Below are 22,464 nucleotides of genomic sequence, written 5' to 3' on the forward strand. Positions count from 1 at the left end.
TGTTACAGTTCTTGCAAGGTATTTTGTAAATGACATTAGTTTTGCTTGTCGTCTGTATAGTGTCTTTCAAGTTCATTAGCTGTTGTTTTAGTGTGTTGGTGGATTTGTGGGCTACCACAATGCCAAGAGGTCAGAGTAGTCTGGCAGTAATGCGGAGACTTGCAAAAACAGCTTTGCCAACCATCCAACCCAAATGTTGGGTCCACTACATGGTTGACACCTTTGTCATCACTAAACAAAACAAATTAGAGACCATCAATAATACCCTTACTGGCATAAAATTCACTAAAGAGGAGGAAAGCAATAACAAACTGCTATTCTCAGATGTCACAGTAGAGCGAATAGTCAATGGGGATCTTCAAACCAATGTTTACAGGAAAACAACACATACTGACCAAAGACTGAACTACAGGAGAAATCATCCCAACATCCACAAACGAAGCTGTATTAGAACATTATTTCAATGAGCCACCACACACTGCAGCACAGAAGAACTATGAAGAACAAATGAAAATCACCTATACTGTATATTCAAAAAGAACAGGTACCCAATGAACACAGTCCACTGAATTCTCAGCAACAAACCCAAATAAGCAGACAAAACGCGTCCAGAAACCCTAGCCACTCTCCCCTCCATCAAAGACATCTAGGAAATGACTGCTAGAGTACTCAGACTTCTTGGCACCATGGTAGCCCACAAACCCACCAACATACTAAAACAGCAGCTAATGAACTTGAAAAACCCTATACAGGCAACAAAGCAAAACTAACGTGATTTACAAAATATCTTGCAAGAACTGTAACAAACATGACATTGGACAAACAGGCAGAAAACTAGCCAGCAGGATACATGAACATCAACTAGTCACAAAAAGATATGACCCACTCTCACTAGTATCTTTACATACAGATGAAGAAGGACACCACTTCGATCGGGACAACACATCCAACCTAGGACAAGCCAAACAGAGACACACACGAGAATTCTTAGAAGCATGTCATTCCACCCAGAACTCTATCTACAAACACATTGACTTGGATCCCAATTTCCACCTGCTGAGAAAAAGAAGAGGAAAGTTCTATGTAATCCAAGGAAATCTAAACAAATAAAAAATAGACCATACCACCAGTGCTTCACCGTTGGCTCACTGATGAGGTTACCTAGTATAGTGATGAAATGTCTGAAAACAAACCTTCCAGCTCAACGAGCAAACTTACATTCAGTCTTCCTGAGACTCGGGGAGGTGCCAGCAAACTGGAGGATTGCAAACATTCCCCTGTTCAAACAAGTTGTAAGGATAAACCCAGTAATTACAGACCAAGTCAGTTTAACTTCAGTAGTGGGGAAGTCAATAGAGAAAGAATTCAGATAAGAATTTGTGGCCCCATGGGAAAAAAAAATTGGAATTGCCAATGTGCATTTTTAAAGGGGACATTGCTCTTGACTTTTCTTTCTGAAGAGATATGAACGTATGAGCAGGGAGCAAGAATGGGCTACTTGGCCTTTCAAAGCCAATTTAAGATCATGGCTGACATAACTTTAATCTTAACTCTATATTCCTGCATAGCCAGCCCCTGATAATCTTTCAATAAGACACAGGATCAGAAATTAGGCCATTCAGCCCATTGAGTCTGCTCTGCCATTCAATTATGGCTGTTAAGTTTCACAACACCATTCTCCCACTTTCACCTCGGAATCCTTGATCCCCTTTACAATCAGGAATCCCTATCTATCTCAGTCTTAAATATATATATATATATATATATATAATAGAGTCCCTACAGTGTGGAAACAGGCCTATTGGCAAAACAAGTCCACACTGAGCCTGCGAGGAGTATCCCACCCAGACCTATTCCCCTTTCCTACTACTTTACATTTACCCCTTACTAATGCACACACCCTGAAAACTATGAGCAATTTAGTATGGCCAATTCATCTAACCTACACATCTTTGGATTGTGGGAGGAAACTCACGTAGACATGGGGTAGAAATGCAAACTCCGCACAGTCACCCGAGGCAAGAATTGAACGCGGGTCCCTGGTGCTTTGAGGCAGCAATGCTAATCACTGAGCCACTACGCTGCCTGCTCAACAATCTGGCTTTCACAGCCTTCTGTGGCAATGGATTCTATAGATTCACCACTCTCTGGCTGAAGAAGTTTCTCCTTCTTCCCTTTATTCTAAGGCTGTGCCCTCAGCTCCTCGTCTCTCCTAACAATGGAAACATCTTCCCAACATCTACTCTGTCTAGGCCATTCAGTATTCTGAATGTTTCAATTAGATTCCCCCTCATCCATCTAAATTCATCAAGTATAGACCCAGAGTCCTCAAACGTTCTGAGTGTATTAAGCTTTTCATTCTTGAGACCATTCTTGTGCACCTCCTCTGAACACAGTCCAAGCCACTATATCCTTACGGAGATATGGGGCCCGAACTGCACACAGTACTCCCAATGTGGTCTGACCAGAGCCTTTTAGAGTCTCAGAAGTACACCCTTTTTTTTATATTCAAGTCCTCTCAAAATAAATGCCATCATTGCATTTGCCTTCCTAACTCAACCTGCCGGTTTACCTTGAGACACTCCTGGACGAGAACTCCCACGTCTCTATGCTTCCTACCAAACTGCATGACCTCCCACTTTCCCATGACATACTCCATCTACCACAATGCCTCCTCTCCTAACCCGTCCAAATCCTTCTGCAGGTTCTCCGCCTCCTCAATGCTACTTCCTCTGAACTATCTTTGTATCATCTGCCAATTTAGCCAAAATGACCTTGGCTCCTTCATCTAGATTTTTAATGTATAAAGTAAAACGTCGTGGTCCCAATTTGAGTCTTGCACACTGTTTCAATGCTGAGAAGCGCCCTTTTATCCCCACTCTCTTCTTTCTGCCAGGCAGCCAAGCTTCTGTGCATGCTAGCACTTGCCTCGAACACCATAGGCCCTTATTTTCCTCAGTAACCTCTTGTGCAACACCTTGTTAAAGGCCTTCTTGAAGTCCAGGTCGATAACATCTATTAGCTTTCCTTGGTATAACCTGCTGGTTACTTCCTAAAAGAAAATAGTCCATTTTTCATCCCCTTGATAATCAAGAATTTATCTACCTCTGCCTTAAAAATATTTAAAGTTTCTGCATCCACTGCCTTTTAAAAGGAAATGAATTCCACAGATTACACAAACCATGGGTGTAGTTCCTAACGTCTACAAGATTAAGAAATAATTTGATTGAAGTTTAGTACGATATTAAAAGGAACTGACACCAGATAGAAACTATCTCCCAACAGGGGTTGGGACATAACCAATTGGTTTCAGCCAGATCTTTCAGATGTGAAATTAGCCAAAATTGTATATAAGGAGGGTGGGAGACTTTTGAAACTCTGTTCCACAAACTCCAAAGTGATGACAGATCAACCTGCAAACTGAGCACGTTGTTCTCATGATGCAGTACCAAACGATTTTCTTTCAAAATAAAAATAGTTCAAGGGATATGGACATTTCTGACAAGACCATAAAGTATTGCTCGTCCTAACTGCTTAATAAGGTTGTGGAGAGCTTCCACCTTGAACCACATCAGTCTTTGCAACTTGGTACAGCAGGACACCATGAGAGAGGGCGTTCAAAGAGTGTGATCTAGTGACAGTTAAGAAGCGGCAACATATTTCCAACTCAGGATGTGTTTGGCTTTTTCTTTGGGTGAGTTCGGGGCAGAGAGAGAAGGGAGAACTGGCAAGTGGTTTTCCCATGAATCTACTACCCTTGTCCTTCTACAATGGTAGAGTTTAGGGATTAAAAAGACATCATTGAAGGAGGGTTGCTGTTGTATATTTTCCATTAGGAACACTGGTTGCAGTTAGCACTGCCACCACACAGCGCCAGAGTCCTGTGCTCAATTCTACCTTTAGATGACTGACTGTGTGGAGCTTGCACATTCTCCATGTCTGTGTGGGTTTCCTCCCGCAGTCCAAAAACATGCAAGTTAGGTGGATTAGCCATGGGAAATGCAGGGGTGTTGGTCTGGGTGGAAATCTACTTGTTGGGTCAGTCGAGACTCAAATGGACCAAGTAGCCTGCTTCCACACTGTAGGGATCATATGTTTCTAATGATTCTACACCACTGTGTGCTGGTAATGGAGGAAATGAATGGTTGTAGCGTCATCACTCAAATACCTTCAGTGAATTCCTCTGGCAGATTTCAATTTTAACATGGACATATAAAATGGCATTCCCTTTACTTTATTCTACATACTGGCTTCAGGTGTTTTTCCAATTTTCTCTGAACTCCAGTCACTCCAGTATCCTGTCTCATCATTTCTCTTGCAGCGAATTATGAAGACGTAGTCAGTGAAAGGTTTCAGTTCTTGTATCAAGAAAGATTCCTTTTGGGTGTCTGTATCCTCAGGGGGAACCTGTCAAGAAAATAACTGCAGAAGTTAATGACTATAGCAAACAATGAATTTATGATTCAGCAATAAATTAATCATGAGCATAATCTCAGTCATTTATCAGTGCATTTCAGAAATAGCCAATTACTTCCCAGTGTCACAGATATGACTGAAGAAAGCAGAGTCCAAATGATAGTGCTTACACATTATTGGACAAAACATCAAAAATGCGATCACGTTGATCTCAATAATCTACTTAAAAATGTAACGTTTAATGGGCAGAGAATAGGTATCAGCTGTGATTAAGCTGATTCATGCAAATGGATGCTTTATTAAAGCATATGATTGGAACTGAAGTGAATGAGCGTATTTAATTAAGTATATCGCTATTACTGCATTATTTAAAACTTTGAAAATTAAAACAATTTATTGTGCTTGCTAGTTGTTCTCAGAGCCGTAAAATGGAGATCAGAGTTTAAATAACAGCAAATTCTGTTCTTGAATAGTTTCACTTGTTCTTAACTGTGAATTTTATGATCTGTTTTTATAAGGGACCTAAGGGGCAACTTTTTCACACAGGGGGTGGTACGTGTATGGAATGAGCTGCCAGAGGAAGTGATGGAGTACAATTACAACATTTAAAAGGCATCTTGATGGGTATATGAATAGGAAAGGTTTGGAGGAATATGGGTCGGGTGCTGGCAGGTGGGACTAGATTAGGTTAGGATATCTGGTCCTCTTGGACCAAAGGGTCTGTTTCTGTGCTGTACATCTCTACACTCTATGTGTAATAAACATGTTCAGGTTACAATACCATGGAAATAATATACCTGCATCCATTCCTGACAACCAACAATTTTATATCGCAGGATATACTTGAGGTTATACGTAGCTGGTACAGATGGCTTTTCCCACTTCACAGACAAGACTGTGCTCATGTTTTTAATTTGTTGTATTGAAGTTATCACTGGAGGATCAGGTTTTACTGAAACACAAGAGAAATTAATTTAATATGGTCAGCTAACTGTAAAGTCAGATTTGGAAATACAAACAAAATAGTGGACAGAGAGAAAAATAGTAAGCGTTATACAATCCTTATTCCAGCTTCTCTGATTGTATAATCCTGTGGAATGCGAGTTAGTTACTCATGCTGTTGACTGGAGATAGGTTAGCTCTTAAAAATAGAGAGCTCAAATCCTTTTTTATGATTTAGTTTTATAAGAATTGGCTTAGCAGTCAAGATGTAAATTAAAATCAATCTTAATTAAATCAGCCAATGATATGCAATCTGCACTTTGTAGTGAACTGCAATTTTCCTATTAATTGATGTTCAACTCATGTTAGTTCTGAATGTTAGCGTATGGGTGATTATCTAAATCTTCAATGTCACTGCTTAGCTTTCGTTATATACAAACCTGTGGAATCTGTGGCTTCACTTTTTTAGTTAGAAGTCTGGATTCCACATTTTTAAAAATAAAGACTAAGTTACTGGAGTATGCTGAGATCATAACATTGGCTAAGAACTTTATGGGTTTTGGAGAACTAAACATTGGCAAGCCCAGCTCAATTATCAAAAGACAGTTGTGAGATTTCTATCAATTTTAGGAAAGAAAAATGAACTACAGATTTATTAAACAGATATTCATTGATTTGCCAGCTACACATCAAATAATTGTTGGTGTTCCAATTAAACACTACAAAAGGAACCACAAATGGTCAAAGTGTTGCCTCCGTCACTCCAAGTTCATAAACATCAATCTCCAGATGTTAGACTAGATATTGTCAAGATATACATTTTAAAATACATAAAATAAACTAAATATACTTGTGAAACAAACAGTGTCAAAAACATTTCCATCTTATTGCACATTTCTACTCTACGGTCTTAAAACCACAGATGAATGTTAGTGTAGGAACAAAACCCTGCTGAAAATCTGAAATAAAAATAAAATAATGCAGAACATTTTCAGCATACTAGGCAATATTTGTGGGGGAACAAATGAATTAATGTTTGGAATAAGGATCTCTCAAAACCATTATTGAAAAATGGGTAAGATGATGCATTTTGATAAAGTCAGTTCTAGAACATCATTTAATTTCAACACTGGAAACATTGTGTATGGATTGAGTTTTGTGCAAGGATTCATTTATTTTGCTCATTAAGTTTTTTTAAGAGTATATAGACGCATACTCACTAACATCAACCGGATCCAATTGTAGTGAATCAGATGTTGCATTACCCAAGACATTCTTCACCTCGACCCAGATCGTATTGAAAACAAAATAATGGATACTTGGGAACAAAATTGCATAAGAGTTGTTCACACCTTCTGGCAGTGGATATGACTTTAAATTGTTAGGTGCAATTCTGAAAAATACAAACATTAGGATGTTTGAACACTTAATTGTATGGAAAAATATTAAACTCAATAAGGCTTACTGCAAATAGCCATGACCTGTAGGAATGTCTCTCACTGTATACTTAAGGTACCAGAGGTGTAATTCATATTTCAATCTGGTGTAAATGCTTCCCTTTACGAAGCAACACTTTAAATATAAGCAGTAATTTTTATATAGTAGAATTTTCCAAAGCACAATTTAGAAAACAAAATTCAACATCAAGATTAGGACAGATGACAAAAAGCTATGGTTTACAGAGGGTCTTAAAAATGAAGAGAATGCAGGTTAGAGGAGGCATGCTCGAGTCAGACCATGAGCACCTACAAGCATACCTGTTACCCATGCATCAAGCTAGAATTAGAGGAGTGTAGAAATCTTGAGAGTCTGTAAGACTGGAGAAGGTTACAGAAGTAGGGAGGGGTATGGTCCTGGAATGATTTGGTAAAAAAGGATGAACGTTTTAAAACTGAGCCATTGCTGGTCCTGGAGTTACTAAATCATGAAACACAAGGCTGACTGATGATCAATACCTGGTGAGAGACAAGATGTGGGAAAAATATGTCCATGGTATTGGAGAAGCTCAACTTTCTGTCGACTCCAAGATGGGAGGTAAAGTAAGAATGGTCAAGAGACAACAAAAATACAGATGAAGACTCCGGCAGCAGATGAGCCAAGACCTCGGCAGAATGTGGCAATGTCACGGAGATGGACAAATCAAATATACGATTGAAAGTTCAACTCGGGTCAAATAGCAAATTAAAACTAGATATCATGCAGTTAAAACATTAAAGTTAATGGATTCCTACTGGATGTCAAGTGTAATATTTCAGTGGATATGAAGCAAAAACTGGCCAGCGAAACTAAGTTTTAAAAGAATGAAAACTGAGACATAACATCCAAAAATTTTAAAAGAAAATTTAACTGTGAACTTGCTTCAAGCTTGAAAACTGAAAATAAATTAATAATTTTTAAAAGATCTGCTTTAACTTGAATAAAGGTACTAAAAATCATAATTGACCAAGCAACTGTATACTTACAATACTTTAAATTGGTAGCTGGTGGGTAAGTATGTATTGTTTCCTGGATTCCAGGAGCAGGTCATATTTTTCCTATCATATGTAATACATGACAAGTTTTTTGGCTTTTCTGGTGGCACTAAAAGAAAAAATAAATCATAAAAATGCATTCCATCATGATTAATAACAGATCAGTATAGTATTTTATGATTTCACGTTTATTCTGTATCAAGAGCATCTCGGTTTGCTTGATACATACCCAAGTCTGCTTGATACACACCTGAGTAGATAGGAATAAGAGTAGGCCATTCAGTCCATTGCACTTGCCTGCCATTCTCTATTATGTGCAGCAAAACAGCATTGAAAAGATGATCAACTATCTCCATTTTCCTTAATGTCATTAGTTTCCTGACTAAGCTCCCACATCCCTCTGGGGTTGACAACTCAAAAGATTGACCTCTGAACAAATTCCTCTTCATCCAAATGTTAAAGAGCTTCTCCTTAATGTTATATTATGTCCTTTGGCTGTAGAGTCACTATCCAATGGCAATATCCCATTTATATCCATTCAGACTGTACAAATTTTATAAATATCTCAATGAGATTACGCTCTAAACTGGAAAGAATACATGGCATAGTGGAAGCTGGGTCCACATTCGATTAAGATTCACTAGAATCATGAGGGACATGGACATGGTGAATAGACAAGGCATTTTCCTTAGGTTGGGGGAGTCCAGAATTAGAGGAAATAGGTTTGGGGAAAGATTTAAAAGGGCCCTAAGTGGCAACTTTTTCACACAAAGGCTGGTGAGTGTACGGGATGAGCTGCCAGAGGAAGTGTACAGGTTGGTACAATACAAATTTAAAAAGCATCTTGATGGATGTATGAATGGGAAGGGTTTAGAGGGATATAGGCCAACTACTGGCAAATGGGACTAGATTAATTTAGGATATCTGGTCGACGTGGACGAGTAAGACGGAAGGGTCTGTTTCTGTGCTGTACATCTCTATGATTTTATTACCTCCATCTTTTGCAAGTACATTCTTCCTTAGTTAAGGAGACTGAAACTATACAAACTGTAGGTGAGGTATCATCAAGGTTGTGTATAATGCAGTAATTCATCTTTAAATCTGTACTCAAAACCCCTTGAAATGAATGCCAACATACCATTTAGCTTCCTAACTGTTTGCTATATGCACAGTAGATGCTACCTTATAGTGTAAATCGGACAATGATACATAGATCCGTCTGCACTTCCCAAACTTTTACCATCTAAGAAATATTCTGCCTTTTCTGATTTTCCTAACAAAATCAATAACTTGACATTTATTCAGAGCTTGATGAGGACTCAGATGAATTTCCAAATGCATTCATTTCACATTGTTGATAGAAGTGGAATTTGTACGTTTGATTTAATTATTGAGATAACCATATCAATACAATTTTGGATGTGTGCAAAATGGTTATCATGTTTGGCCATATAATTAATAGTACTTCAATGCAATTCATTGCATGTAAAATATTTGGGATCCTGTAAAAGACACAACAAATATCTACATAAACATAGTTTTTTTCATCCTAAACCTCAGGTTCTCAAAATTCAAGGATAAACAAGTGGAAAATTAAAAGAAAATGACAGTTAGTCTGGTAGAAGTGCTGACCTTCAGAGGGTAAATCAAAATACGCTTTGCATTCATGATATGGTGAAAAGATTTTAATACATCTATAATTGGGAGAATTACATTTATAATGGAAAGAGTTTACAGCAGACTTACTAGAATGGTATCAGGAATGAAGGATTTTAGCCATAAAAGGAAAGATTGAGAGAGACTGGGCTAAATCTTTTCTTCTCTAAGGAGAATAAGAATTGACCTTACTGAGGTGTTCAAAGTTGGGAACAATTTTGACAGGGTAAAGTAGGATATTCTGTTTCCACTGATTGATATGTCAGTAATTAAGCAAAACAATTTCAAGATTTTTAGGAGTGAGATGAGGAGAAATTTCTTTAGAGAATTGAGAGGATTTGGAATTCATTGACTGGGACAATGATGGAGGTGGATTCTATAGGAGGTTTCAAAAGAGAGCTGGATACATATTTGAATATGATGAAGTTAGGACCTCAAAAATAGGGCTAGAGAGCGGGACTAGTTGGATAGCTTTTACTGGAGCCGGGACAGACATGATGGATTGAATGGCCTTCTTCTATACTGCAAAATTCCATGACTCTATAATGCCTTTATCAGCTTTTTAAAATTCTTTTAATAAGTTTCTACTTAATCTATGAGTTTCAGGAAGGGAAGGAAAGAAAAAGAATTTTATTCTAAATATTGTCAATCTCTTACTTCAATCCACCAAACACAGTCATGCCTTGAAAACAGTAACGCATTTTATGCCAAGCCATTGACGAGTTAAACAGCCAACTAATGATGATATGTATTCATTCAGGACAGAAACATTTATTTTTGGAATTAGCCTACTTAACTGGCAGTGTTGTACTGATTTAAAGAAGTCAATTTGCTGAATCATTTTTCTAACAAGGGAACAGATTTCTTAAAAAGCTGTTGGAGATGGCAACCATGGATAGTTTGTGAATATGAAGCAAAGGAAGAAATGGATGAAATGAAGTGTAGACATTGAATTGCTTTTGGATGCAAGAAACATTTTGCACATTTGAAGACTTAGGAAGAGGTAAGAAATTCAAAAGAGAGTGTGGAAATAAAATAGTCTTGTTTCCTTGCTGAGGTTGGTCAAGATGGTCACAATCAATGAATGGGATATTAGTGGTTAATTCAGCAAACTTCCTGGAAGTGCAAGATATCAACTCCAGCTTCGCAGATTGCCTTAATCCACTACAATTTGCCTACCATTGTAATCGGGGTCCATGGCAGATGCCATCTCCCTGGCCCTACACTAATCCCTAGAATACCTAGATAACAAAGACATCCATGCCTTTTAAAAGATGGCAGCAGCAGCTCCCACTCACTTGGCCAGCCACAGTCTTTGCTTTTTTTTGTTATGTTTCTTCATTTCTCTTTTATATTAACGTTCGCCATTTTTCTGTAGCTGTGGAGAAGGCTGTTCAAAATGTCTGCTGCAGCAGTGTGATGGATCCGGATTCCTGTTCTCTTGGCCACAATGGCAGCATCTGCATTGAAGGTTTCATTGTGAGTGGGTCTGGTCTGTTCCTCCTGATGGCAGTTTCTACTGTGGCTACAGAGGTATTAAGGTTCCAGTTCATTCCACATGGCTGTGGTGGCATTGTGGCAACTTTGGGCAGTGATTGAAGTAGCGACAACTTCTGTTTCAGTGACTTGGTCAGTGACCAATCAATCACTTCTTGCTTGCAGCAATGCAGTGGCTTCAGTGTCAGCTTTGGAAATGGCTTTGTGGTAGGTCCAGTCCAGAAATCCTTGCTTTGGCAGCTTCAGGAGCAGTGGTGTCCCATAGCCACTCCACAAATCCAGATCGCTGTGCTGGGAACAAAAGACTAACTTTGTTCTTACTTTGTTTTATAATTTCTGTAATTAAAATACCACTGAATTGTGGCAACTTATGCAAATCTCACCTGTATTTTCATAAATACAAATGAAATAAATTTCTATTCTATTCCACATCAGACTCCTATTTATTGACTTTAGCTCTGTCTTCAACACCATAATTCCAACCAAACTCATCTCCAAACTGAGGACTAGGACTCTGGTCCACCCTTTGCAACTGGATCTTTTGACTCCTGACCCGCACACCACAATCAGTAAGGATAGATGACAACACCTCCTTCACAATTCTTAACATCAGTGTCCCTCAAGGCTGTGTTCTCAGTGCTTCCTCTATTCCTTATACTCCAGTATGGCCAAATTCAGTTCTAACTCCATTTACAAATTTGCTGCTTCATTGTAGTGTGTCAGATCTCAAATAAAGACAAAACGGGGTATAAGGAAAGAGGTAGTGGCATGTTGTAAAGATGACAACCTCTCCTTTGATGTCACAGATTTCAGGAAGTGGAAAGGGGCACATGCCTCTGTGTATCAATGGTGTTGAGGTGAAGATGATCGAGAGCTTTAGATTCCTAAGAGTAAATATTACCAATCTGTCCTGGTCCATTCACATTGATGCTACAGTCAAGGAAAGCATACCAATGCCACTACTTCCACAGAAGGCTGAAGAAATTCAGCATGTCCATATGACTTCTACCAATTTTTAATGGATGCACCACAGACAGCATCCTATCCGGATGCATCACAGCTTGGTACGGCAACTACTCTTCCCAAGATTGCAAAAAGAAATTACAAAGAGTTGTGAACACAGGCCAGTCCATCATGAAAACAAGTTTGCTTTCCATTGACTCGGTCTATACTTCCCACTACCGTTGGAAAGCAGCCAACATCACTGGAGATCTCTCTCATCGCAGTTACACTCTTCCATTAGGTAGAAGATACAAAATGTTTGAAAAATACATGCCTACAGATTCAACAACAGCTTCTTCCCTGCTGTTGTCAGACTTATGAATAGATGTCATATATTAGAGTATATCCTTCTTTGCACCTGCTCTGTAGCTATAACACTATGTTCTGCATTGTTTTATTATCCTGATGTACTTATGTACAATTTGTCTGGTTAGTACACAAAACAATATTTTTCACTGTATCTCAGTACATGAGACAAAGTAAATTAAATCAAATCAAGAATTTCAACTTCAAACATTGTATGCAGTGCAAATGGATAGGCTTCCTTCACATTGACTCTGGCTTGGTTAACAAATGCTGCAATATGTGTGGAATTGTTGCAACATAATTAGGGAAGGTCTTTCTAAGCACAAAGTGGAGAAAAGAAAACAACATACCAGCTCACCATCAAAAATGGAATAGGACTACACTACTTGTCCTTGTAGATTACTGCTCAAAATTCATGGGTACACTTGGCCCCAAAATGTCAGAACAATTGAAAAATTCCACTCACAGTGGCAACCAAAGGGATAAGCAGAATCACTGAGATGGTGCACCTTCAAACATAACCTGCTGTCCATGTATTTGTTTCTTATTGAACCACTAAGTCAATCAGCAGCAAAAGCAGGAAAAAATAAAGGCAAATGACAGCAGTGAGCAATCTGCTGGTCAGCAAGGCTGTGTGCCTGGGTGGGGGGTGATAAGGCTGCAAAAGTTGACGGGGGGGGGCAATTGGGGGAAAAGTGGTGGGGAGGTCTACGAAAAAGCAGCTGCAAAGGGAATGGGGAGAAGAGCAGGAAGAGTGCAGATGCAAGGGATGAAGGAGAGCATTAATAGTAAGTTGGGGAAGGGGAAGAGTGCAGGCTTCAAGGGTAGGGTTAAAATAGATCAGAGGTAGCAAGCTGTGCACTACTCTGTGCGTGGGTGTGCATGCCTTGCATGGTAGAAGTGGTAGAATGTGGGCTCAAAGTCTGCCTGGGGAGGCAAAGATTTAATGCAAAAGTGTGAGTGGGGAACAACATTCCTGTTCATTTTTCTTCTGCTCAGACCTCAGAGTCACATGTAACAGTCAATGAAGTGGAAGTCAATGCTGCAAAGAGCATCAGCAACTGCTGTATGCCGACTCAGATCAACTGCGAAGCCTACAGGGGACACTGGTGGAGGACATGATCCTGCAAAAACTGGGAGTCCTGGAAAAGGAGGTCAGAAGAAATGCAAAAAAAAAACACAACTAAGAGGAAGAATTATACATACTTCTGGATTCTTATTTCTCTTAAGTTCAAACTTTAAGAAACAAATAGGATTCTTAAAGAGCTTGAAAGGGTAAGAGCTGGGATAGGCAAGGATCAGCCGTCATAGTCTCAAAACTGAAGGGCATTAAATTAAGATAGAGATGAGGTGGAGTTTCTTTTCTTCAGGAGCTCCAGTTCATGTAGCCGACAAAGAGAGAGGCATAACTGGGGCCCATGCAGCACCGGCACCACTCCCCATCTTTTCATCCGCAACATTGATGACTGCATCGGCGCCACCTCATGCTCCCATGAGGAGGTTGAACAGTTCATCAACTTCACCAATACATTCCATCCCGACCTTAAGTTCACCTGGACCATCTCGGACACCGCCCCCCTTCCTGGACCTCTCTATCTCCATCAACAGTGACCAACTCAACACTGACATTTTCTACCCACCGACTCCTACAGCTACCTGGATTACACCTTCACCTACCTTGCCTCCAGCAAGAATGCTAACCCTTATTCTTAAGTCCTCTGCCTCGACCGTGTCTGCTCCCAAGAGGACCAGTTCCACCACAGAACACACCATATGGCCTCCTTCTTTGAAGGCCACAATTTCCCCTCCCATGTGGTTGATGATTCCCTCCAGCACATCTCATCCACATCCAGTACCCCTGTCCTCAAACCTCACCCCTCTATACGCAACAAGGAGAGAACCCCTGGTCCTCACCTTCCACCCTACCAATCTCTGGACACATCGTATCATTCTCTTCCACCCAACCAACCTCTGTATACGCCGCATCATCCTAAGCCATTTCCGCAACCTACAAACAGACCCCTCCACCAGAGTGTATTTCCATCCTCACACGACCCTTCTCTGTGACTACCTTGTCAGGTCCATGCCCTGACACCTTTCCCTGCCACTGCTGGAACTGCAAAACCTGCTCCCACACCTACCCCATCATCTCCGTCCAAGGCCCCAAAGGAGCCTTCCACAAAGAGGTTTCACCTGCACTTCCACAGAAGTCATTTACAGAATCCATTACTCTCGATGCGGTCTCCTCTACATTGGGGAGACAGGATGCCCACTTGCAGAGTGCTTCAGAAAACACCTCTGGGACACCTGTACCAATCAACTCCACCATCCCATGGCCGAACACTTCAACTCCCCCTCACACTCTGCTGAGGACACACAGGCCCTGGGCCTCCTCCAATGCCAATCCCTTACCATCCAAAGTCTGGAGGAAGAACTCCTCATCTTCCACCTTGGGACCCCATGACATCAATGTGGATTTCACCAGTTTCCTCATTTCCCCTCCCCCCACCTTACCCCAGTTCCAACCTTCCAGCTCAACACTGTCGTCATGACCTGTCCCAACTCTCCATCTTCCTTCCCACCTATCCACTCCACCCTCCCCTCCGACCTATCACCTTTACCCCCACCTTCATCCACCCATTGCGCTCTCAGCTACCTTCCCCCCAGTCCCACTTCCCCTCCCATTTATCTCGCCACCCCCGAGGCTCCCAACCTCATTCCTGATGAAAGGCTTTTGCCCTAATTAGCAATTTTCCTGTTCCTCGAATGCTGCTTGACCTGCTGTGCTTTTCCAGCACCATACTCTTGATTCTTTTCTTGTCTTTGGAACTCATTGCCCTACAGAACTGTGGGGGCAGAGACCTAGTGCTTATTTAAGGCTGAGATAGATCCTTATCATTAGGGAGATCAAGAGTTATGGGGAATGAGCAGGAAAGTGGACGTGAGGAGTGTCAGATCAACACTGATCCCACTGAATTGCGGAGCAGGCTCAAGGGGCCGAACAACCTACTCATGTCCCTATTTCTTATGGTATTATAGAAGGTCATTTGGATTTATTAAATTGCAAATTTCCTTTTTACACCCCTCGACCCCAGAAAAATACTTACATCCTGTTGTAATCTGTATACCGAAGACAGTTAATACTTGATCCTCATTGAGTTGCACGTTGCAAGTGAGAAGTGAATTTCCAACACTGTAAAGTCTCAGCGTTACATTAGATACAGTACTATTGACTGTGTGATAGTTGTCCTCTGATATTCTCATTCCCTTCAAATTCCAGAATATCTGATTTGCATCAACTTTATTTTCTTTTATGAAGGAATCATTAAGAATGCAGGATGCTGTTAGTTGTGAACCGAGCACTATTACTGGTGACTCAGGGATAATGTAGGCAGCTTTCCCAATCAGACAATCCACTAGAGAAAAGAAATAAAAATCATTTCAGCAATTAAACGTAGATGTTTCAAAATAAATCTGTTAACAGCATTAACAGTGAATTATCTACACTTGGCACAAACAAATTTTATTTTAAAAACAAAATAAAGCGAAATATAGGGAGAATAATTTGCAAAATGACACATCAGACTAAGACTAATTTACTGATTTTCAGTCTTTTATTTCATTCTTCTGATAATTTATTGGGTTGTACCTCAAAATAAAAGTAAATGCTGCATAAAAGGCATAATGAGCACACTTTATTGTTTATGGTAGAAAATCAAAGTCACATCTTCTGAAATAATCAGAACTAACCATTTCCAATTTGGCATCTTTCACCAGCCTTGCGCTTCCACAGAGTGCTATTTGATATTTGAATAGCCTTCCCTCTTTTCTAAGAGAATTAAAAAATAACCACTACCAAACTCGGGGAAGCTAGCACGACATGGCAAGTGTGGATATGCATGGAGAAAAAATACTAAAACTGCCTAAAAAAATTATAACAGGCTCCAATCCTCCAAAGGCAGCAGCAGTAAGGAGATGATTAAGCACATCAGAGTAAACAGATTGGCTATACTCTTTCCAGTAACTATACTAGCAGACTCAGGTTTGGTGTCACATCCAGACAATTGCAACCCATTGTACAGACAAACACATAGTAAACCTGAAGTCAATGCAGTTTCTTTAGCCTTTCTGAGGAAGGGTCACTCAACCCAAAACATTAACTCTGATTTCTATCCACAGATGCTGCTAGACCTGCTGAGGTTTTCCAGCAATTTTTGTTTTTGTTACAGCTTTTTAGCATTATGGTGAGCTTTAAAAAAGGCCTTTCATTTGGCTAGAATTCATTGTTGCACAAATGAATCTCATTGCAACATTAAATGTAATGCAGCTGTGATACTGATGCAGACAGGGCTATTCTGTGATCTACTGATGAGTCTCAGTTTTAATCATGGTTTTGACATTACAATGCTTCAGATGACTTGCAAATGAGACTCTTGCAATTCCCCAATACTTCTGAAATTATCTTTATGTTCAAGTTTCCAATGTGATTCAATATCGAGGTTTTTGAAAGTTAATGTTTTTGATTTTCCCAGATTAGTGCAAACAAGTAACAATTTATTGCCCAAGTCGAATATCAAAGGTGAAGGTGGTAAGCTATGAGATATAATAGGTCTTTACTTACCAGTCCTTAAACATACACTGATTTGTATGTAGAGATACACTGTTAACGCCAAGTAGCCCTGCATGGTTTTGATAACACTGAAAAATAAGTAAAAATAAAAGTAGGTTGTTTACTTTCAAAATTGTTTATTTGCCTCAATATTAATTGTCTACATACAGAACAAAAACCAAATAGCAATACAGGATTGCATTAGGTGCTGTGCCATCATGCTGGTCACAACTGCAATCCCCTTTCCAACCATAGCAGTACCTCCTATTGCTTCACTCCAGGACAGCTTCAAAAAATTTGGCAATGCCATACTAAATTTGCAACCTGAAGCCCCAGCCAATGGTGAAGCACCTACAATTCGGGCAGCTCAAGATGGGCCACAATTGGAAAATCATTTATTTCAGGAAGGGTCATAGGGCCCGAGAACAGATAAAAGATTCAAAGTGGCAGGGCCATAGGAGGATTTGAAAACAAAAATGAGAATTTTAAAATAGACACACTGCAGTTCAGTCTGCAAGAATGTGCATTGCCTGGTCATTTTATTTCTCTATCTTGATCCAACTTTGATTTTTCTGTTCTTGAACTGCTACAAATGATTCTCAAGACAAGGTTAAAATATTTAAATAAAAGCAAAATATTGTAGAAGCTGAAAATAAAACCAGAAAATTCTGGAGAAACTCAGCCAGCATTTCTTCCAAATGCTGCCAGACCGGCTGTGTTTTTTTGGTATTTTCGGTTTCTATTTTGTACACGTTTGAGGTACTTTACAGACTTCTGCATATAACGTTCCACAATTTTAACATTTCTATGCTGGTTTGGTTTTCTTCTCTTGTTTCTGTCTTATTTCCTAATTCTTATATCTTTGTTTTGCATTTGGACAGCAGTTAATCTAGTGGGAGACAATTCCTGGCAGTATTAATTATTAATTGATTTGAATCCTGTCACAACAGGCAATGGAATTTGCATTTAAAAAAAAACTCTGGAATGAAGAGTCTAATGATGACTGTGAATCCATTTTTGAATGTCATGAAAACCCATCTGCTTCCCTAATGTCCTATTGGGAGGGAAGTAGTAATCCTTACCTGGTCTGGCCTACATGTGACTCTATACTCTCAGTAATGTAGTTGACTCTTAAATGCCCTCTGGATAATTTGGAATGGGCAATAAATGCTGGCCTAGTGATACCTTCATTCTGTGAATGAATTAACATAATCTACCATTTCCATCTTGACACACACCTTTTGTTTCTTTACTTATCCCGTTACTACTATTTTGGCCTTGGTTACAATTAGGAGAAATAGTTTGGGGAGGCAGTAGCCTGGTGGTAAATGTCATTGGACTATTAATCCAGGAACCCAGGCTAATGCACTCAGGGAAATCATCAGTAAGATATTGGAGTAGAATTAGGTCATTCAGTCAATCGAGTCTGCTATGCCACTCTATCATGGCTAATATGTTTCTCAAGACCATTCTCCTGCTTTCTCCCTCAACCCTTGATCCTCTTACCAATCAAGAACCAGGTTTGTCTTTGTTTTCAATACTGTACACTCAATCACTTGGTCTTCACAACACACTGCGGTAATGAGTTCCACAGATTAACTACCCTCTGTCTGAAGAAAAACCTCTTCATCTCAGTTGTTCCTTCACATTGAGTCTGTGGCCTCGGGTTCTAGTCTCTCCTACTAATGTAAACATTTTCTCCACATACACTCTATCCAGGCTCTCCCTATTTTAAATTTCAATCAGTTGCCTCCTCATTCTTCTAAACTCCACTGAGTACAGACCAGAGTCCTCACCTGCTCTTCATCCCCAGGATCATTCTTGTACACCTTCCTTGGGACTCCTTCAATCTTCTCTTAGCTATAATCAGTTCTGAAGAAGGATCACTGGACCCGAAATGTTAACTCTGATTTCTCTCCACAGATGCTGCCATATCTGCTGAGATTTTTCATCAATTTCTGTTTTTGTTTGATTTCCAATACCTGCAGTTCTTTTCTTTTAGAAAATTAATTTCCTATCTTCTACGTTCCTTCTTTGTAAACAGTGGTGTTACATTAGCCATTTATTGCCCATTTCCTAGTCCATCTGGGATCCTCCCTGATTCCAGCGAGTACTGAAAGATCATCACCAATGCCTCCACAATCTTCTGAGCTATCGCCTTCAGAATTCTGCGGTGTAGCCCATCTGGTCTGGGTGACTGATCCACTTTCATATCTTTCAGCTTCCCCAGCATCTTCTCCTTGGTGAAGGCCTCTATGCTCACTCCCATCCCTTGACTCTAAGTTCTGGCATGCTGCTTCCACTTTGAGAACTGATGCAATGTATCAATTCAATTCCTCCACCATTTCTTTGCTCTCCACTACTACTTCTCCAACCTCATTTCCAATGTCCACTCTTGCTTCCCTCTTACTTTTTATATACCTGAAGAAAACCACTTGCAACCTTTTCTCATATTACTAACTAGCTTATTCTCCTATTTCATCTCCTCTCCCTTATTGCTCTTTATTTAGTTATCTTCTGCTGGGTTTTAAAGGCTTCCTCATATTCAAGTTTAATCTTTACCATATTGCATGCTTTTTCCTTTCTGCTGTCCTTGACTTGCCTTGTCAACCATGGTTGACTTCTCCTCCCCTCGTTATGTTTCTTATTCCTTGGTATAAGTTTCTGCTGGATCTCTTGAATTACCGCCAGAAACTCCTGCCATTGCTGCTCCACAGTCTTTCCTGACAACTCCCCTTCCAATCAACTCTGGCCAGCTCTTCCCTCCTGCCTTTGTAATTACCTTTACTCAATTAAAATACATCTGAAATGACTGTTACACAGGTTCAATGTCCACCACGGCAGCTCATATCAATTTTATTTAAAATAATAGATCTAGAACACTTGGGAATCCAGTTTGGGTTCCACCAGGGCCACTCAGTTCCTCACATCATTCTAGCCTTGGTTCAAACATGGACAAAAAAAAACTTGAATTCCAGAGGTGAAGTGAGAGTAACAGCTCTTAACATCAGGACTGCATTTGAAAGTGTGAGCCCTGGCAAAACTGGAATCAATGGGTATCAGGTGGAGAACTCTCCAGTGATTAGTGCCATACATGACACATAGGAAGATGGTTGTGGTTGCTGGAAGTCAGTCATTTCAGCTCCAAGGTATTTGTGCAGGAGTTCCTCAGGGTAGTCTCCTAGATCCAACTATCTTCAGCTGCTTCATCAAGGACCTTCCTTTCACCAAAGTCAGAAATGGGGATGTTCACTGATAATCGCACAACATTCAGCTGATAAGTGGCAAGTAACATTCGGGCCACACTAATGCCAGGCTATAACCATCACTAATGAGACAATCTTAACCATCACCCTTGACATTCAATGGTCTTACCATTACTGAATCTCCACTATCAACATCTTGGGAGTTATCACTGATCAGAAACTCAACCAGACTCACCATATATACGCAGTGGCTACAAGAGCAGGTCAGAAGCTAGGAATACTACAGTGAGTAACTCACCTCCTGATTCCCCAAAGCCTGTCCAGTATCTACAAGGCACAAGTCAGGATTGCAATGGAATACTCGCCACGTACAATGCATCCACAAGCACCCACTCCACCCACCAATGACACTCAGGAGCAGCAGTGTGTACTATCTACAGGATGCACTACAGAAATTCATGAAAGGTCCTCAGGACAGCACCTTCCCAAACCAGGACCACTTCCATCTAGAAGGACAAGGGCAGCAGATATATGGGAATACCACCGCCTTCAACTTCCCTTCCAAACCACTCACCATCCTGACATGAAAATATATCACCATTCCTTCACTGTCACTGGGTCAAAATCCTGGAATTCCCTCCCCAATGATATCATGGGTCAACCCACAGCAGGTTGACTACAGCGGTTCAAGAAGGCAGTCCACCTCCACCTTCTCAAGGACAACAAGGGATGGGCAATAAATGCTGGCTGGCTAGTGAGACCCACATTCCACAAAATGAATAAATAAAAAGAAAACAAATTAGTCTCAGTAACAGTGCCATAAAACTATCTTGAATTGTTGTAAAAACTCACATAAATCACTATTGTTCTTTAGGGAACAAAAACTGCCACTTCATCTGGTCTGGCACACAGGTCATAGAAATGTAATTGAATCTTAAATCTCTGCAAAAGCTGACCATTTCACTTAATTCAATGGCAATGAGGAATAAAGAAGAAAGAAATTTGGACTTTCATACGAGCATAATATTTTGGAATGATAGCTTTAAATAAAGATAAATTACTGATGTCCCATTTTTCATCCTGCTTGACAGCCGCCCTGGTTGGTTTGATTGTTAGAAGTCAAAGGAAGGCTTAGATTGTCTTATTGAGAACAAGGGTTTTATACTTGGAGACAATGGTAGTGCTATGAATTCAAAAGGAGTCTCTCATAGGTCCTTGAAAGGTGTAAAAGGCCTACTTACTTCTAAAGAAGAAAGAAAATTAAGATCACGTACAGGTTATTAGCATTGCTAATTAGACACAGGATCAATATTCCTTTGATTCCTTAGTCCTAAATGTAATTTCTAATTCCTACTTAAAATCACCCTACGTTTTAGCACCAATTGTTTTCTGTGGTAATGAATTTCAGAGGTTCATCTCTCTCTCAGTGAAGAAAATTTTTCCTTACGTTCATTCTAAATCAATCCTGAGACTGTAATCCCTGTTTCAGGATTCCCTTGTCATCTGGAACATCCTTCCTGCATCGATCCTGTCTCGTCCTGTTATAATCTTCTCAGTTTCTGAGATTCCCTCCACCTCATTTTCTGAACTCCAGTGAATTTAGTCTGAGCTAATCCAGTCTCTCTTCATACATTAGTCTTGCTAACCCAAGAACCAGTCTGGTAAATCTTCAATGTACATTTTCTATAGCAAGAACATCCTTTTTCAGATAAAGGAGACCCAAACTGTACACAATATTCTGGTACGGTCTCACCAATGCCCTGGTCTCACCAAGACATCCCTGCACCTGTGCTTGAACCCTCTTGCTATGAAGGTCAACATATGATTTGCCATCTTTACAGCTTACTGCACCTGCATGCCGATCTTCAGAAAATAGAGTACAAGGACACCCAGGTGTTATTGCACATTACTCTCACTCAATCTATCATTTTTTTTGCGACCAAAGTAGATAACCTTACAATTATCTTCATTAATCTGCATCTGCCACTCACTTAGTACAATAAACTTTAATCTGCAATTTGAGAGGGAGAGGGTACAATCGGAAGTGACAACTTTTCAGTTGAATAAAGGGAACTATGGCGCTATGAGGGAGGAGCTGGCCAAAGTTCAATGGTGCAATACCTGAGCAGGGATGACACTATGGAGGAGGAACAATGGCGGATACTTCTGTGTATAATGCAGAAGTTGCAGGATCAGTTCATTCCAAAAAGGAAGAAAGATCCTAGGAGGACGCATGGGTGGCCGTGGCTGACGAGGGAAGTTAAGAAACATATAAAGTTAAGAGAGAAAAAGTATAACATAGCAAAGATAAGTGGGAAAATGGAGGACTGGGAAGCTTTTAAAGAACAACAGAGGATTA

At 40.0% G+C, this 22,464-nt stretch overlaps 1 protein-coding gene across 2 annotated transcripts in view; it reads right to left on the minus strand.

Moving 5' to 3' along the window:
- The window catches only part of LOC132813874 (interleukin-6 receptor subunit beta-like), an 86,271-nt gene that overhangs the window by 34,254 nt on the left and 29,553 nt on the right, over positions 1-22,464 (minus strand). For both annotated transcript variants that reach the window (XM_060823292.1, XM_060823324.1), the window contains exons 2-7: positions 16,912-16,988; positions 15,398-15,706; positions 7,821-7,938; positions 6,579-6,751; positions 5,214-5,368; positions 4,248-4,407 (exon numbers count right to left, since the gene is read on the minus strand). In XM_060823292.1, the coding sequence (XP_060679275.1) occupies positions 4,248-4,407; positions 5,214-5,368; positions 6,579-6,751; positions 7,821-7,938; positions 15,398-15,706; positions 16,912-16,975 (979 nt within the window). In that variant the 5' untranslated portion in view covers positions 16,976-16,988. The remainder of the gene's footprint in view (positions 1-4,247; positions 4,408-5,213; positions 5,369-6,578; positions 6,752-7,820; positions 7,939-15,397; positions 15,707-16,911; positions 16,989-22,464) is intronic.

This window comes from Hemiscyllium ocellatum, chromosome 1 (assembly GCF_020745735.1).
Source record: "Hemiscyllium ocellatum isolate sHemOce1 chromosome 1, sHemOce1.pat.X.cur, whole genome shotgun sequence".
NCBI lineage: Eukaryota > Metazoa > Chordata > Chondrichthyes > Orectolobiformes > Hemiscylliidae > Hemiscyllium > Hemiscyllium ocellatum.